Source organism: Tiliqua scincoides, chromosome 4 (assembly GCF_035046505.1).
Source record: "Tiliqua scincoides isolate rTilSci1 chromosome 4, rTilSci1.hap2, whole genome shotgun sequence".
In the NCBI taxonomy this organism is placed as follows: domain Eukaryota; kingdom Metazoa; phylum Chordata; class Lepidosauria; order Squamata; family Scincidae; genus Tiliqua; species Tiliqua scincoides.
The window spans coordinates 157,521,362-157,535,112 of record NC_089824.1 but is presented as its reverse complement, the minus strand read 5'-3'; the positions used below and the strand labels follow the sequence as shown (position 1 = coordinate 157,535,112).

At 41.0% G+C, this 13,751-nt stretch overlaps 1 protein-coding gene across 5 annotated transcripts in view; it reads left to right on the top strand.

Moving 5' to 3' along the window:
• LOC136648939 (uncharacterized) overlaps positions 1–13,751 on the top strand; it is a 67,514-nt gene that overhangs the window by 44,128 nt on the left and 9,635 nt on the right. For 4 of the 5 annotated variants that reach the window (XM_066625273.1, XM_066625271.1, XM_066625270.1 and 1 more), the window contains 3 exons: positions 782–887; positions 2,860–2,983; positions 5,794–5,827. The exons of the other annotated variant lie outside the window; for it this stretch is intronic. In XM_066625273.1, the coding sequence (XP_066481370.1) occupies positions 782–887; positions 2,860–2,983; positions 5,794–5,827 (264 nt within the window). The remainder of the gene's footprint in view (positions 1–781; positions 888–2,859; positions 2,984–5,793; positions 5,828–13,751) is intronic. 5 annotated transcript variants of the gene reach the window in all.

Here is a 13,751-nt window from a genome sequence, read left to right as displayed (position 1 = left end):
AGCAGTGACCATGCAGAACTAAAATAATTTCATCTACCAATGATATATTAAATGTAGTACTTTACAAGTAGTAGTGGAGAAGTCAAGATTATTTTATGCAAAATATAATAACCCATTACCTTTTAATACAAAAGACATGATCCAACCAAAGTTAAGAATATCAAAGACTACAAATCTATGCATTCTTACTTGGGAAGAAGCCCCACTAGTTCAGTGGAGCTTATTTTTTACTAAACGTCATATGATCAGGCTGTATACCTAATTTATTTTAGTGACAAAGAACTAGAACATAGCAGTTCCATTGCAATCACTAGATGTGGCAGCAGGCTTGTCTTAGAATACAAGTTATGTTGCACAGGTCTAAAGCAGGGATAGAAGAAATTTGAAGTGGAGAGGCAATAAGAGGGAGAAGGAGAGTGAACATTTGTCCTGCGTTCTGCTTTTGCCCCGCAACACCTTTTCCTGGCCTTGACTTACTCAATACAGCTGATCTTGTGGTTTGACCAGGAAAAACAGGCTGGAAGGAAGGAATGTGATGGCAGGACAAAATTGGTGAATCTAGAAAAGGTTCAGCACCATCTCCCATCTGCTGCTCCATTATTTAAATTGTGCAGAAGACCTGTATTCTACTGCTGGCACATCTAGTTAGAACCTGAGTACTTGTAGTGATATTCTAGTCATTGTAAGGCATTCTAGTCATAGTAAGACATTTTTTTACATCAAGTATAATCAAATTGTGAGAATATAATATTTTAATATTGACTTTTAAATTTCTTTTTAGATTATTTGAAACGTTTGACCTCTGCTCTTGTAGCAGGTGCCACTCTTTTTGGATTAGCTCTAAGTGCTTTGGCATTAGCAGCATGTTACTTGTACTATAATAGAAGGTAGGCTTAAGAGTTTTATTAAGATTGCCCACTGTTAGAAATACTCCTGATGGTTTCTTTTAAATATTATGATGATGAATGATAATGATGATTATTATGACATTTAAACCAATTTAAGCCGCTTTACACCCCTGTTGCTACACAGATTTATGTAGTAATAAATGTCACTGAAATCACCTAACCAGAACAATGTTTTAGGATAGTGGTTCCCAAACTGGTGGGTCGTGGCCCACCAAGGGAACAAGAAAGCCATTTCCCTTAAAGGGAAATAGCCCAGAAATTGACAGCAATGCAATCATTACAATCGCGCTGCTGCTGGCAGGGCAGGGGTTTTTCACTTCCTTGGGGGTAGCTATGGCTCTTCAGAGGGTCTGGGGAGCCTGCAACCCTCTCTGCAGCCCTCTTGAGGCTTGAAAATATTTTAAAAAGTAGGGAAAACCCACTTCCACTTTTCTCTTCCAAAACTGGAAAAACTGATTACTGTTTTAGACTGCTCTTAATGTCATATGTAACTGGTGGTTTGTTTTTTTTACTTGGTTTTGCTTTTTTGCAAGACTGCCCTAGCCTGAATGTAGCACTGAAAGAACATAAGAGTTGTTATGTTCTGGAACGATCCTAACTCAGTGGTTTTCAAACTGGGGCGTCACGACACCTAAGCTTGAAGGCCCTGGCCGCTGCCCCCTTAAGGGGTGGGGCAAGCAAGAAAGCAGGGAGAAGGCAGCGACGCAATCCCGAGGATTGCGTTGCTCAGGGGGACTGCAGGGACTGGGATGCACTCACCAGTCCCTGCAGCAGTGTCCTGGGGGTGTGGGGAGCCCTGCACGAGTGTCTGCATGGCTCCCCAGGCTGCAGAATGCTCCACCTCAGCAAAATCGGAAGTGGAACGCGATCACTCTGCTTTCACTTTCTGCAGGCTGGGGAGCCCTGCAGACACTTGCACAGGGTCCCCACACCCCCAAGATACTGCTGTAGGGACTGGTGAGTGCATCCCAGTCCCTACAGACCAGTCCTATTTAGAAGATGCAACATTGGTTCATGGTCAATGCATGGTCAGCACATAGTTGGTGAGATGTTTTCATGTCATCAGTGTCACCTCAAAGCAGCCAATCACTGCTAAGCAGTTGGTCACTGCTTGAGAGTGGCCACCACCAGCCACACACATGCAAGCACTCATGCACACAAGACAGAAAGATGCCACAGTAGCCTCACTCTCACAGAATCTGTTGTGGCATCAGCAGCAATATTGCTAAGAACCCCGCAACCATGGTTCAGATCCTCTTATCCTTCTCACAGAAACCGACACATCCAAGTAATAACTTTTAGAGCAGAGCAAGAGTAGAAGTATAGCTGCCTTGGAAGAGGGCAGCCTTGTGAAACAAACACACATGCCTTCCTGTGGGGGTATTCACCAGCTGGAAGGAGCCTTTTTGTCAAGGTGGGGACCACTGCATGAGTCGATCACTGAGCAACTACTGTGCACCTACTGTAGCGGCCCACCCATGTACTATTTACTGTTTACTTATTTACACCAATTATTTTGCAGTTAGTTGTTCACTAGTGTCATAGTCTAGTCACGTGGATAGGATTGGGCTGTTACGAAACCTTCATCCTGTCAGGATTGAACCTCAGTTTATTGACTTTAATTCATTCATTGCTGACTCTGCTAATCATCTCACCTCACTCAGATGAGATGGAGGGAGGGAGCTGGATGTTCTTAGCCTATTGGTGACACCATATCTCTGTTCTTTGGATGATCTCTCTCAGTAGATTCATGTGGATTTTAAAAAGCAAAACTGAAGCCTGTGGGACCTCTCAGTAGAAATGCTGAGCAATAACCCCCAAACACAATCTTCTAAATCATCTTACAAATAGTAGTGGTACCAATGAATACATTAGATCTTCACATTATCACAAAGGGACCCCTTTATTTTCTGCACAAGTAATCATATTTATGTGTTAAAATGCATTTCAGGAACCTTGGTCAGTTTATCAGTGCGTTGACAGGTGAAGAATCCCAAAATAGAGCCAAGTCTACCGACGCTCCGCTTTATACACCCTTTTCTCTTTCGCAGAATTTTCACTTTCAGCAACCACAGGTAAAATTTTCCTGCTTGTGCTTACAGCGGCCCTGAGTGTTCTGGTTGAGTCAGGGTCCTCCATCTGTTGCCCAGTCATCAATCTCCTCCAAGGGGCAAGTGGAAGGAAAAAAGGGGTAAGCCTCTCTGCCCAGTTGTGTGGCTGAGTTCCTTCCTTTCCTGGGAGTGAAAGGGCTTGGCCTTCACCAGGAAGGTTCCTCTTCCTCCCAGGGGAGTAGCTTTCCTAGGCTAGCTGATCCTTACATCTTCAGCTTTTTGCCCACCTGCCTCATTGTAAGCCTTTAACTGCGCCTTTAAAGTCCTGTCAATACTGTCCCTCGGTATCCTTTCTTCCTTTTGCCCACAGGAGGCCCATATTAAATGTCTTCATTGCTGAGACAGCGGAAGCATTGATCAGCACATTTTCGCACCACTCAGGTTGTCCCTGAGCAGCCTCTGTTGCCAGCTGCTCTAAGTTGGGAAAACGGTGGGGTAATTCTGCCTAGTTGCTCTGGAGCCTTGGGCAAATCTAGACAAAAATACAGTGGGCCCATGATATCAGCAGATTCAGGACCTGCAGATGTCATTATCCATGGGTCCTCAAACTTGCGGGGTCTGACCACATGGACCCTTCAGAGGCGACTGAAGCTGCACTCCAGTCGCACTCCAGTCGCCTCCAGAGGCTGTTCTGAGGGCTTTGGGAGGTCTTAAAAGGTTACTTCTGGTTTTTCAGAAAAATCGGAAGTGATGTTTTAAGGCTTTAAAGGCCTTTGGAGGGCTGGGGAAGGTTTCTGAAGGCCAGGGAGGCCACGCGCAGCCTCCCCAGCCCTCAGAACATACTCCAGAGGTGACAGGAGTGCAGCTCCATTGCCTTCAGAGAATTACAGAGCCCTGAAACACACAGATATCAACATCTGCAGGGATTTCTGAAATGGAACCTCCACAGATAACATGGGACACCCTGTATAATCTTTCTGTAGCAGCCATTTTCAACTACTGTGCCTCGAGTGGTCCACAGGTGTGCCACAGGAATTTGGGGGAAGATCATTTATTAGTAGGGCCAATCACTGGCAGTATGGTGTGCCTTGTTGGTTGCCAAAAACCTGATGGTGTGCCTTGTCAGTGTGCCATGAGATGAAAAAGGTTGAAGATCACTGTTCTATAGTAATGGAATGTGAACACCTAATATAGGTGACATTTCTTTATACTGGTAATATTTTGAGGCCCACTTAATACTTCAATTCTAAGTAGATTTGCAAGGAAGATCGCTGTAGATCAGTGGTTTCCAAACTCACTGTCAAAAGTGACATTGTATTGGGGCCCACCTAAGTCTATGAATCTTTAAAAAGTCTTGAAAGAAATCGTATTTTTATTTATTGACACAATAATAACCAGAAAAAATATTCTGCTGCATTTATCTCCCTGTATCTACACATGCTTTAAAACTGCAGGAGCTCTTTGCAGTGCAATTAGCAGCCATCTGATTTTTGAATAGCCTCTGGGCTTGAGGCAATAATCTGATCTTTCCATCACCCACATTTTCACTTGGAGGCTCTGCTTGGCTGCTGTGGGACCCACCAAAAATTGGATTGGGACCCACCAGTGGGTCCCAACCCACAGTTTGGGAAACCACTGCTGTAGATAATAGCATTGGGCTGTTGAAAGTCAGATACATGGGAATTAGGGAAAGAAGTACAGGAGAAATGCCCATTAAAGGTACATTGCTGACAGCTCCACAAAACCAAGTATCCCTACTAGATACCTAAATCCTAAGCAAAGTTGCTTGACAGTATATTTTTTTACCAAATTAACCTTATAGAACTATGTTTCATAGCAAATATGTGTTGTCAAACCCACATTTGCCAAGGTAATTTGGGGAAAGAAGTACACTTGCAGGGAAAGTATTCAGCATGCCTTGTGCCTGCTATTCTCCCCTGCAAACTCCCCAACCAGATTTACTTCCACTTTTTGTGGTTGGGGAAAAATTCATTATGTTGTAGCTTCTCTCATCTTATGTGTTTAGGATCACAGTAATACAGGTACCCCCATTTAAAGTGGTTAAATTCCTTCCAGTCCCAAGCATTTATGCTAAAGTTTTTAAAAACATAGGTGCTTCAGTGTTGCTGCCACACTGTTATGTCATCATGTGCAGCAGTTATTAGTTTGTTGCATTATAAACATCAGTCTTGTGAGAAGACTTAACAGATTATGGCATCAGCTTCCAAGGATTAGAGCCCCCATTTATCAGACGCAGCACCCAATCCTATCCAACTCTCCAGCACCGATTGCAGACATGCCAACAGGGTATGTGCTGCATCCTGTAGTGGGGGAGAAGGCCTCCTCAAATAAGGGAATGTTTATTCCCTTTCCTCAGAGCTGCGCTGCAGTTGCATCAGTGCTGGAAAGTTGGTTAGGATTGGACCTGCACTGTTACAGCAATAGTTGATCTGTCTAAGTTTAAGCATTTGTTGCTACAGGAAATATGATCAGGCAGTAAGTGTATCGCTGATGTTTCAGTGCCACTAATTAATTGGATTTGGCATGAAGTTTCAGGACGGTGATTAGAGGTAGAAATTGCACATACATATCAGCTTCTATACATTTTGATCTCATTTTGTCAGAATATAAAACATTTTACAGTTCTTATGACACAATTTTTTTAAGTAATGCATTCAAACAAAACAATTGTTTTGTTTTGCTAATCACAAAAAAGTCATTGTATTAATAAAGGAAAAACTAGTTCATTAGCAAAATATCCAGTGCAAAGTACTTTATTATATATCACATTTAAATATGAAAACAATAATGCTTTAATTTAGCTTATTTTATAGGAATCAAGCAACAATCGGACACCAGTTGCAACAGGTAATAAAACTTTTCTCAAGGGTACAGTCTGCAAAACAAGTATAATGCTAACACTGAATATAACATTAGATACAGTTACATACTTAGATATAAAAATAGTTATTTCAATATAACTATATTCAAGATAAGAATAGTTATTTCAATATAAGAAAATTGGAAAGAGGTAGCACTGATTTCGAAAGATTTCTCTCTCCTGCTTGCTGTCCTTCACTTTCCACTGCAAGGGTCCCCTTCCTCAGGAGCTGCTTTTTGGACTCAAGGAACTGCTGTGGAGATTTATTTTTATGTACTATTCTTGGGTATCATCTAGATCAGGGGTGTCAAAACCTTTTGGCAGGAGGACCACATCATCTCTCTGACACTGTGTTGGGCTGGGGGGGGGGGAATTACATTTCAAATTTGACTAAATTTACATAAATGAATATATTAGAGATGGAACTTATATGACTGAATGAAGGTCTTGCACAGAGCAAGGCTGGCCTTTCCTGCCACTGCTGTAGTACAGACATGAAACAGCAAGCAGTGGAGGGAGCCCTCATCCACAGCTCATATGAGAGGACAAACAGTTGCCCTCACTCTGAGAGCAGTTGCGTCGGGCCACCGTGGACTCCAGCAAGTCACTGGAGGGCCAGAGGCTCATTGGAGACTGGGGGCTCCATATGGGCTGTATTGGGAGTCCCTGAGGGCCACAAGTGGCCCCCAGGCTGGGGTTTGGGCACCCATGATCTAGATTTACCAGTGGTACAGGGCATGAGACAGCCATTATCCTGCCTCAGAACCGTATATAAAAGGCTCTTTTTCAAACTTGCCCATCTTAAAAATTTTTACACAGTGCATCAGAGAATCTTACCTTTGTGAGGAGAAACCTTCATGCTGCTTGTTATCTTTAAAGGATTCTTACAGGCCAATCCTATTCATTTTCCCCCTGCCAAGGCACGTGCTACATCCCGGGGAGGGGCAGTCCAAGTGGTTTTCTTCCAAGTAAGGGAATATTGGTGGTGCCGGTGTGGCCAATACCACCCCCTTCCAGACCTTGTTCTGCCCTTCATTCAGCCCCAGTCTCCTCCCTGTTCCTTCCCTTCCCTGTCTCTCTCCTTCCCCCCATGCTGACTCACCAGTGCTGGAGGATGTCCAGGGACCATTGGTGGGTCTCTGCTGCAGCCCAGCTTCACAATATAGCATAGTGCCTTTGGCCATAAAGGGCCCTGTGCTGTCAAAATGCTGCATAGGATTGCAGCTTTAATGTAAGAGACACTATGGCTTGGATTCTAAGAACCGAAGCAGAGCTCTGCTTATGGAATGCAGTCTTTCTATGTCCTCCTTAGCACTGCAGGTTTCACACCTGAAAATTTGCTCTTGAGGGTTGACAGACCCTCTTAAACTGCATTCAGTACGGTATGGTAGGCTGGAATAATCAGGTATTCCCCTCGTAAAAATAGAAGTGCCTTCTGTTTGCATTATAACTCATATCCATGCCTATATATCTTGCTATATCCAAAATGTGATATTCTATTTCTGTGCTCAGTGGCTACATTACTTTAACAATTTATTCATCTAGAATAGTGAAGTGTTTGTGAAGACAAAAGTTGATTTAGTATTTTCTAAATGGCAACCAGACGTTTTCTTTTTTCAAAGCTCACAAAATGCCTTATGTTTAGACAGTGTCTGTCCACAAGAAGGGGCTGTTACAGCAGAGACCATTGCAGTGTTCTGTAGCATGGACTTCCTTAGGTGGAATTGGTAATTGGATCCTGCACATAAATATTATGTGTAGAAAGGAATAAAAGATCACCTCCTCCTGTGAAAAAATAAAGTGCACAGTTAATATTTAAATTGTCTATATAAAAGCTTCACTTTTTCTTACTGCTACATTATGTTTGAAGAAATTTCACAATGATTCACAAACGTGATTCGCAAACTTGTAGAATTGAGCAACGTATCACAATCTGGATAAGCATAATGTACTGTAAGTCAAATACTGTTACTTAGAAATTGGAAAAATGATTAACTGCCCAATTCTATCTCCTGCCATGTTATGGTATACAGCCATGCCAATGAAAGCTGTGCAGTATTCTATGGTGGGTAGGGGAGAATCTGACAGCTTACAGGAGGTAAATATTTATTTACTCTCCAGTAGGCTGCCCAATCGCTTATGAGTTTCCTTGGGCCTACACCAGCCATTTTTCTGGTGCAAGTCTGAGGAGAGCTAGGGGTGAGGTGAACAGAAGAATGGGGGAATAAGATTCAATACATGCAACTGCAACCAGATCCATTCCTTACTCCCTGATACACATACCCAATTCCTCCTCCAAAATGTCCTTTTAGTCCCCTGCTAACTTACTGGCTCTGTGGAGCCTTCCAGGGCCACTGCCACATGTGCCTCATCTCTAGCTGTTTAGGGCAGTGACCCAGCTGTATTATTAGAATACTAATCCCAGCAGTGCAAGGCTTCAGCAGGATTGGGGCCTTATAGCCCAATCCTATTCTGCCGGCACCAAGGGCAGCAGTGGCACTAAAATGGCTATTGCTGCTGCATCCAGTGAACACCAGGCTGCTGGTGGCGGCTCCTGGCATCTCCTCAGGGGAAGGGACATTCATTCTCTTCCTCCAGGTAAGGAAAGAGGCACTGTAATGGGGCTACTCGATTCTGCACTGGCTATTTAGCTGGTGCAGAGTAAAGCAGCCCCATGTGAGGCCAAGAGGCCCAATGCAGGGCTCTGGATCCCCACCTGCTCCCTCCCCTCACCCCAGAACACTTCCCCCTTCCCCGACTTACCACTCTGCAGCCTGATGCTCACCTGGAGGTGTGCAACCAGTCTCTGCTCAGTGTGGGCTTGTACTGAGCCAGCACAAGCATCCGCCCGGTGCAGAATGTTGCAGATGCCCTTTACAGCTTGTTTGTAACACTCAGCGCTCGTGCTGGGCCAGCACTGATACATAGGATTGGGCCCTTAGCACAATACAGAGTCTCCTGTATCCTAGCAAGAGGAGCATTCAGCATAGAAATAGGTATTTTATTGACCTACATGCAGAACATTTTCAACAATAGCTATTAATATGCTTTCATTAAAAATAACATAGATGTAACAAAGCTGAAAATTTTAAACATTTAAAATCCTAAATCTTTCAGTTCCAGTGAGACATGTTCTTCAGTCATGCACTTTGTAGGAGCTTCTGAAAAGCCCATACCTATAATCACAATCCTTTAATGCAATAGGATTCAACACCTGTACCTTAATGCAATTGTGTGGATCCAACACCAATGGCATGCATTGGATCCTATCCCTCTGTGAGCAGCCTCCCTGTCCCCTTTCTCTCAGACCGATTACAGAGCAGGAAGCTTATGGAGGCATACGTAGATTTAAATCCCCTTTCCCCTCTGAAGCCACCACCACCCACTGGATACAGCACACCCAGTTTTATCGCAGCTACACCAGCAAAGGGGAGGAGGATAGGACTGGGCTGACTGTAGCCAAGACAGGATGTAGCAAACCAATTCCTTCACACACAGGCACTGTAATATAATGTAATATATGTAAATATATATTAAGTTTATTATGTAATATAATGTAATATATGTAAATATACATTAAGTTTATTAAAGTATAGAAATATGATTACAAATACATGATAAGGAATTCAGGGTGCAATCCTAACCAAATTTCCAGTACCAATGTAAAGGTGATGCAGTTCTGAGGTAAGAGAACAAACATTCTCTAACCTTGAGGAAGCCTCTGTGACTGCCCCCCAACTGCAAAGATGCAGCACATGCCCCATTGGCACAGCTGTCACAGCTGGAAAGTTGGTTTGGATTTGGGCCTTAGTTACTTAAGAGAGAATTAATATTACTGGTTCACACACAGTGCTAAAACAAAGCTAAGCTCCTAAACTTAAATTACCCTAATGCTCACCTGGACCAACTACCTCCTGTAGGCAGAATGTGGCTCTTCCATCTTCTTTATCAGCAGTGATATAGACAGGGATCCATGATAGAATGATCAATTACTTTTTTAAAAAAAAATTATTTATTATTTTCCAAAATAAAAACAAACACATAACAAACACAAACTCAATACACAACACACACACAAAAACACAGGAACACACTGTTGGAGGGGGCAAGCTGTTGCAGTTACCCTTTGGGGAGCAACCAAAGCCCAGGGGTCAGGTTGCTGGATATAGGTGCGAGAGCAGAAGCAATGAATGGTCAGACAGAAAATCGAGAGACAGCAGACATATTGAGGGTTGAGAGTGCAGAGAGAGAGAGAGAAGCTGATTCTACTAGCCTCCTCCTGCGTTTTTATTGTACTTGCAACATTGCTACATTCGGTTCTCAGATAAAGCCACATTAGAATCTCATACAGGGGTGAGAACAATGGGTGCTTCTTCACAGAGTGCTGTATCAGCTATTGTCACACTTCAGCCTGGGAACTAGCAGCCTTGTCGGTTTGCCGTTTAACAAGGGGGGTTTGCCCGCAATTGCCATCGCACCAAGGCTTTCTGTGTGCTTCTGCTTAAGCACTTAAAAACACCACATTGTCCCCCTTTTTATTTATTTAAATTTTGAGATAGCATTTAATGAAATCAGTGTAGGCTTTGTTAGCCAAACAAGAAGACTTTAGGTTGGCATTGTGGGGTTATAACACACAAATTTTGACACTGCAAAAAGGACATTGGATGAGACAAAAAGACTTTCATGAATACATGCTAAAATTACAGTTGGGAGAAAAGGCAACACCTTTTTCTCTAAAAATAATTTGCTGTGAACAAAATTATTATAAATTAATTAAAACAACAGGTGGTGGTTACAACACATTTGCATAATTAAAAGAAACATTTTTATCATGGAACACATTCCAATGGGCATACAAGGTTTGTTAAATATTTTTACACATGTTAAATTGCTGCCACTGACCACATAAAGAGTGTGCAGTGAAAGACATTGGGATTTCACCATGAATTACATTTACATTATAAGACATTGCATCATGAGCTATGCAAACATTGGGAAAGTTTTTTTTAAAACTTGGTTACATACTATGCACTCCCTTAAGGGGAGTGCTAAATGACTATCTTTTAACACAATTATAAAAAGCAAAAACAAACATAAAAACAACAACATTGAACTTTTTATTAGGGGTTCTTGGTTCACTGGATGTCTTCAGGAAACTTTAGTGCCACGCATCTTCGTTTCTGTGAAAATAAACAAAATAGCAGAACTTCGCTGCTAGGTTATTAATGAAGCTTGCCTTTTCACTCTGGGTCCAACAATTATGTGTAAAAGCACATGGGGGGTGAAAGCACATTATATTTGCATTTAAGACAGGGGGCTTCTGAGCCTGCTAAGGTGTTGCTGAAATATATTTTAGTGATCTCATATCCCTCATTTTTTAATTATTTAAATAGAAAATTTGTAAGATGCACTGTGTATGTGTGTTGCAAGGTCTAAGATATTATAGGAGACATGCTTAGGTTTGAAAACAAACTGAACAGGCAGAAGTGGTGATTATTCTTAGGCCTTTAGTTGTCTAAACATCTTAAGGGATTATTTTTAAGCATTGAGAATGAATATAATAGTTAGAATTCAATAAAAGGTTAACACAGCTTCTTAAGGGAACATTTCTAAGCATTGAGAGAGTGTTAGAGTTGAGAGTGAGTGAAGTCATATTAACATCTTAAGGGATTCATGTCTAAGCATTGAGTATGTGTGTGAGATTCAGAAGTGAGAAGAAGAGAAAAGCTTGTGTGTGTGTTATTACAATGTGGGGTTCTTTCCTTGAAACACATACATTTTTTACTGGAGACAATTCTGTTCCATCTTACACATACAATTATCACATACCTCCTGCAGTCAGCAAATGGCATTGCACTTTCAATCACAATGACCTCATGTCCCATAACCATCGTATGACTTACTTTGGCCTTTGAAATGCAACATAACTGTTGCTAAAAACACTATCTTCTGCACCCTTTGTGAGAACTTGATCTTTGAACTGGCTGTGTTGCTTTTTTGAACTTTTTTTGATATAGTTAAACCACCACAACTAATTTAAAATATTATTATCTGCCAGTTATGTATGCACTAAAACTGGTTTGAAATGAAGCATAAGAATATAAAGAGAGCTGGTGTGAATACTGTTATGCATGCTTGCTGCTCTGAAGAATATTGGATAGTTATTTACTTGTATATGAAGTCTGAGCTTAAAACTATGCTGCTGAGCCTGTGTGTTAAAAGGAAAGACTAATTTTTAAAAGCACACAGGACAGGGAAGATTTTTTTTTTTCCTGTGGTTTGAAGATGCTTTCAAACCAAAAAGTTTTTTGTGGTTTGAAAACAAAGGAACATTCACTGTGTTTGTATTTTATCTATTGTGTTGAGAACACTGGGCACATAGCTAAGTTCAGCAATCCGTTTGACTTTTAGTTTTGAACTTGCTTGGATATTTAACTTAACATACCTTCTAACATGTGGAAACCAAAAGAAGGCTTAAAACAATGAAAACAGGCATATATACAGGTAACAAAAGAGAGATCAATATGGCATTCTTGGCTAACTTTACAAAACAATTGTTTAACTAACATTTTATAAACTGATAAATAAAAAGGCATGGTATCAGTATGGAATTAAGAAACATATAAGAATAAAACAAAGAGGCCTTAAGGGCTTGATTAAAACTATGAGACTAGAGAAAAAATTTTTTGATGGAACAGAATGAGACTAGAAAATCATTTTCTGATGAAACAGAATGGGATCAAAAAATCTTTTTCCTGATGAATTTAAACTATGGGATCAGGAGAAATTTTTTGATGAAGCAGAATGGGATCAGAAAATCATTTTCTTGGTGAATTCAGGGAGGTCCTTTAAGGGCCTGATGAAAGCCTTTGGATCAGAAAAGGTTTCTGATGGAACAGGATAGAATCAGTCAAAGCTATGGGAACAGGGAGACTTTTAAAAAGCCTGAATAGCTTTGTTATTACCTTTACATAAACATTTTAAAAAAAAAAAGGTATAACTCTGACTAAAACTAAACTAAAATATGGTTTAGTTTGACTTTAAAGCTGTGATAACTGCTGCTGATGGACAAAATGGCTGATGGTTGCCATTCTGAAAGGTGTGTGGAATGAGAAACACTGAAAAATTTGGGAACTACTACAAACTAAGCTGAAAGGGAGGGGTGAGTTTAGCTTGTTGGTAGCAGTTTGAGGATCAGAACTGGTTTTACTGACCTTCCCTTTGGTATGTAACTACTTTAGCAATGGGGATTGAGCATCTGACTGGTTTTAAAGAGAGATTTGCCTGTGTTACTTGGGCAAGCTTAAAATCTTAACTCTTTGTTTTTATAATGGGTAGAGCGATTGTTAAGACTTCTTGGCTTTGAAGTCTTATTGCTTGTTCCTACTTTTTCTAACAAGGAAAATGATGGCTTTTTAATAGAAAAACACATTCTTTGAGAAGTTAGATAAAAAATAAAGCTATTTAAACATCTGGGGGAAAAATAGCTTGTGTTGCAGGATTTTGACCTTTCTTAAGGTGGTCAAACAGTGGCTTTAACAATTGTTATAAGTGTTGCTTCTAAACGTTACAATTACACCAAAGTTAACTGTTGGGGGACTTTTAATTCAGGTGTTGCAGGTACAACATGAAATAATAGCACTTTATACTCTTTACCACAAATAAAGTGCTTGTGTTTGCACTTTTTCTGATACTATATAAAAACTAAACTGTTATGAAATTTAAGGCAGGTCCTATAAGAGAAAAGGATTTACTTGGGAACCTGCTATTAAAATCCATATGATAAATGGCTATAAGGCTCAATTTACACTTAGCTGACACGAAGTTGGGCTATTTAACATGCTTTGGGCTGTTTAGCATGCTTTTGGAAAAAACTTAGCTAATGATACTTCTGGCTTTCTTTTTAAGTGG